At 42.5% G+C, this 5,083-nt stretch overlaps 1 protein-coding gene across 1 annotated transcript; it reads left to right on the forward strand.

The window, feature by feature from the left end:
• The first annotated feature begins 397 nt into the window (after nucleotides 1-397).
• On the forward strand, nucleotides 398-3,562 carry RASD2 (RASD family, member 2). Its single transcript, XM_010295056.1, has 2 exons — nucleotides 398-671; nucleotides 2,192-3,562. Exons 1-2 carry the CDS (start codon nucleotides 401-403, stop codon nucleotides 2,719-2,721), a joined length of 801 nt encoding a protein of 266 aa, XP_010293358.1. The 5' UTR covers nucleotides 398-400; the 3' UTR covers nucleotides 2,722-3,562.
• Nucleotides 3,563-5,083: the final 1,521 nt, after the last annotated feature.

Raw genomic sequence — 5,083 nt, forward strand, 5'->3', positions numbered from 1 at the left:
TGACAAATCTGGTAATATCTAAGTGACGCAGATGGTGGTAAGGAACTTGGTGTCTAAGTTGAAGCACAGCTGGTAAAATTAGCCCTTAAGGCTTACAAGAAATAGTAATTTACAGTTCAAAACTATGCTATTTTCAGTGTAAATGCCTTCATTTTTATATGACTTTAAAAGAAAAGAAAAAAGCAAAAGCAAAAACAAAAAAGCATTCCCTGGAAATGAGACTGAAAAAATTAAGCATTTCCAGTGAAAAGATTTCTGTATGAACCATTGATCTACTAAAGACAACTGTGCTCCAGAGCACTCTTTGGCAAGCTTGTGGAAAGGAGCTGCCCTACTCCGTCCTCCATCTAGGTTCTGGTCTTTCCTCCAACTCTGCCATTTCCTCTTTCAGGACCAAGCAATGATGAAGACTATGTCCGGTGGAAACTGCACCCTGAATGTGCCAGCCAAGAACTCGTACCGCATGGTAGTGCTGGGAGCCTCCAGGGTGGGGAAAAGCTCCATTGTCTCACGCTTTCTCAATGGCCGGTTTGAGGACCAGTACACTCCCACCATTGAGGATTTTCATCGCAAGGTCTACAACATCCGGGGAGACATGTATCAGCTGGACATCTTGGACACCTCCGGAAATCACCCTTTCCCTGCTATGAGGAGGCTTTCCATCCTGACAGGTGAGAAGTAGGAGGAAGTTTGCAGATGGGTAAAAGATCATAATGATAGACATTAGCTTGAAAACTGTAGCCTGGAGATGACTGTTTCTTGGCAGGTAGCTAAAGAGACTGCTTGATTTTGTTGCAAGTTGCACTTCTCTAGAGAGAGATTTCCAGACTGGGATGCTCCAGGCACTGTAGGGAGTGCATTAGCCACAGAGAAGTCCCCCTGGATGAAAGTCTGAAATTGAGATTTCCCCCTAGCTTATTTCCCTCCTACCTTCCCTTCCTGATGCATATTTTTTACTGCAGTCACAAATGAATGGCTGAATAAAATCTCGTGGGCATAAAGAAAGAGCAGCAAGGGACAAAATAAACATGTCATTATAAGACACAAGCAGTGAAAAACAAATGTAAAATGCACTGGGAGGGAATTCAAACAAAGAAAATCTCAAAGATTTTCTTTTCCTAAAATTTCCAGCCTGATTCCCTCAATTTGATATTCCACTAAAAGAACAGCTCTACTTTTACCCTTTATTCTTAGTCTATAGTTAATCAAATTAATTAAAGAGGAAAAAAGGAAAATGGTGGGCTCATTTTGTATGTTGTCATTGTTAAGCAGTTCCTGTTGCAAGCTAAGCTGTATTCTCTAGCTGTGTAAGTGACAGTGGAGACATATTCAGACACAGCTCACAACAAACCTACTTTCTGGATTTGCTGTCTACCCTTCTAGCTAGCCAGCGAAACATGATATTCACATCTGACCAGGCTAGCGTCTACATTCTGTGAGGTCCTAGTTTCTGGGATGCAGATGTGAGCTTTTGTCCCTGAAAGATCTCTTAGCACGTTCCACATGAATGTCTTTCAATGGGCAATGATTTGCGTTATTTTATGTTTGCAAAAGGAATTGTAAGTCAGAAAATGTCAAAAGGAAATGCCAGGGGATCTGTGTCATTTATGTATTTCTTTTTTTTCCATGATCTGTTTCTCTTGAGCAAACGAAATGACAGAAGAGCACTGCACATTGGGAAACCTCTTATTCCTGACTTAGGCATTCGGGACTGACTAGCTGTAAATCTTCAGTTCAGGTGTTCCTCCTTGTATTGTATAATCAAAAGACCAAGGCTGAGTGGCTACTAGCTCTCCGTTCTTCCTGGTGTCAGAACAGGCTTTGTTTCACACAGAGATACAAACAAAAGGAAGAAAAAAGATAAGCAATGCAGCAGAGCTGAGATAGAAACATGTTTACAAAAGAGAGAACAAATGGGCAATAATTTGCAAGCCCAGTGCAACCTCGGAACACACAATGGGATATGGCTGAAGTAGCCAAAAGTCTTTTCCACAGCACTACAGAAAGGAGTGGGGAGTTGAATTAGAAGAATTGGTACTAAAGTACAGCTTAATGAACAGATTCAAAAGGACCAAAAAAAAAAAAAAAAAGGGGGAAGATATGGCAAATAAACCTATTGCTTTTTGAAAATTCATCCCTTTGACACAGGTTGCAACCAACAAGCCTTTATAGTATCCTTTTTTAATTGCAGGGGATGTTTTCATCCTAGTATTCAGCTTGGACAACAGAGAATCCTTTGATGAGGTCAAGAGGCTCCAGAAACAGATCCTTGAGGTCAAATCCTGCCTGAAGAACAAGACCAAGGAATCAGCTGACCTTCCCATGGTGATCTGCGGCAACAAAAATGACCACAGTGAAATCTTCCGCAAGGTACGCTCAGATGAAGGTGAGGACCTTGTCTCCAGTGATGAAAACTGCGCTTACTTCGAAGTTTCAGCCAAGAAGAACACCAATGTAGATGAGATGTTCTATGTCCTCTTCAGCATGGCTAAGCTACCTCATGAGATGAGCCCTGCCCTCCATAGGAAAATCTCCATCCAGTATGGTGACACCTTCCAACAGAAGTCCTTCCGGATGCGCCGAGTCAAGGACATGGACGCCTATGGCATGATCTCTCCCTTTGCTCGTCGGCCAAGTGTCAACAGTGACCTGAAGTATATAAAATCAAAAGTTCTCAGGGAAGGTCAGTCAAGGGAGAGGGAGAAATGCACAATCCAGTGAAGGGGGCTTGCAATTCTGTCTGAAGTCATCATCCACATGCAGTGCCTTAAAGAAAAATGGTCTGTGGAAGCACAGAATGGGCTCACGGGGTTCACAGAGAAAACCCAACATGGAGAAAGGATAACTCTTCCTGCAGATTCTGCCGAGTCATGAATGTAAATAACATCGTCCTTGTAAATGACTGGGAAAAAATCATATGCCTGAGATACAAGTGCATTTCTCTGTCTTTGTAATGTAGTTTCTCTTCATTCCCCTTTTTGTTTAAGGAATGCAGACCTAAGAAGTAAAGAAATTTCAACCTCATCCTTATGAAGAAAGTAGGTCAAAAATGCACAGAAGGCATTAACAGTTACCCAGCGCGCAGCTCTTGCTAAGAGAGAGGAGATTATGTGTATGCATGTGTGTATCTCTGTGTGTCTGTGTGTATGTGTGCATGCATGTGTGGAGCACTCCTTTAAAAAATGGGATTTGCATTTCAAAGGGTAACAGTCTTACTGAGGTTTCCCAGCTTGAGAGTGGACTCTATAATACAGACATATGACTCTAACTCGCTTCTGAGGGGACCTGGATTGAGAAGATTTTGATTTTATGTTTGCTGGAACAGTTATCATTTGACATCAACATGAATGTTGTTTTGTATTATAGATGTCATTTGGGGTTGGTTTTTTTTTTTTAATTGTCTGGGGGTGGGTTCTTAGCAAAATCAGATGGCAAGTGCATTTGGTATCAAAACAGTGTCTACTTTCTAGCAGTGAAAGGTGTTTTTCATCTGTAAAACTATATAATATATACATTGATTGAAAGTGAAATTGTTCTACGAAAAGCCAATACATTTGACTGCTTTGCAAGCCTAGTGTGATATTGTTTCTCAAAGCAGCCACACCAACTCTGAATACCATAGTACAAATGCCAGCCTTTGCCTTGCTGGTCACCGAAGCAATGGCTCCTTCCTCTGCCTATATCAGCTGAGACTGACCAGATTCATATGTTGGCTTAGACCACTTCAGAGGCAGGATTGGGTTTTCCTTCAAAATTAAGAACTGATTGGTTGTAGGGCCAGCTCCATCATATTTCTTTTGTTAACATGCCTCTAGTAATTTTGTTCACCGTTTTCCCTGTTGTCTGATAAAGGTTGCCTTGATGGAAACCTTTGCACTGCAGAAGTCCTTCAGAACAGAAGTTTTGTGCTGGCTGTCTGAATAGGCCTGAATTGGCTGGCCAGATAAATCTGGGGCTGTCCATTCACTTCTTCCCTTTCTCAGCCCAGTCCAGGCTTCCTTGTCTTCAGGTGTCTCCCTGTTCTGCTTCTGGCTTTGTTGTTTGATGTGTTCCTGTATGCCCTCGAAGCCAAATATGTTCTTTCAGATGTAAGCTTGCCACTCTCACTGGGTGGAATGAGATGTGTGCACACATAATTATGGGCAAAGAATGGCCCCAAGACTGTACACAACAGTAGAGTATATATATTATACATACCTCAGAAGGATCTTCAGATACCTTGTCCCTCCCTCACCCTCAAATTCTGTTCTTGGCAGTATCTGCCTTGCTGTGTCCTGGGCAGAGCTGTGAGCTGTGAGTTAATGCTAGAATTTGACAGAAAACCAAAAATGATGGTTGTCTGTAAAAATTAGTCCCTGGGACTCAAACCCCCATATTCATTTATCAGCTCTGTTCTTCATTGGTACTGTATATTGACTGGCAAAATACACTGTTCTTTTATTCCTGTTGCCAGGGCAAGCACCTTTCAGACCATGCCTCCCTCCCTATCTATTAATATGTACACGGTTTATGATTAAACCTGTTTTGTTTATTAGCTGCGTCCTGGTCCTTTTTTACTTTCTCCAAGAATAATGAGGAAGGTCCTATTCTTCTGTTGTGCAGGTGCAGCTAGGGAAGTGAGTTGTGGGTTGAGAGCCCTGATAAGATCTCCAGTAAGTTCTGGAAGAGCCTCCTATGTCCTCCAGACAGCAGGGGCTACACATTTGTCTGTTTGGAACAGAACTGTGTCTATACCTACATATTGCTATCTATCTATCTATCTATCTATCTATCTATACACGTGTATACTCTAATGCTGTACTCTTTCCCATGCTGCCTCCCACATGAGAAAATAACCACTCTCTCCTTCATGCTCAGAGCTGGTGTACTCATCACTGGTGCAATTTAATGTGGTCTCTGCAGAGGCATCACTGTTGCTCTCAGAAGGCTCTCCATCTCACCATCTGTACCTCTCAGCTGTATGAGTCTTGGTCCCCCTGAGCACATGCCTACCTCCCTACAGACTCTCCACCCAAGTGCATGACTACTGAATGTACCAGTGATCAAGCTCTGGGACTCATCTGCCAGAGGGACATGGTGGGGT

Source organism: Phaethon lepturus, unplaced genomic scaffold (assembly GCF_000687285.1).
Source record: "Phaethon lepturus isolate BGI_N335 unplaced genomic scaffold, ASM68728v1 scaffold37189, whole genome shotgun sequence".
NCBI lineage: Eukaryota > Metazoa > Chordata > Aves > Phaethontiformes > Phaethontidae > Phaethon > Phaethon lepturus.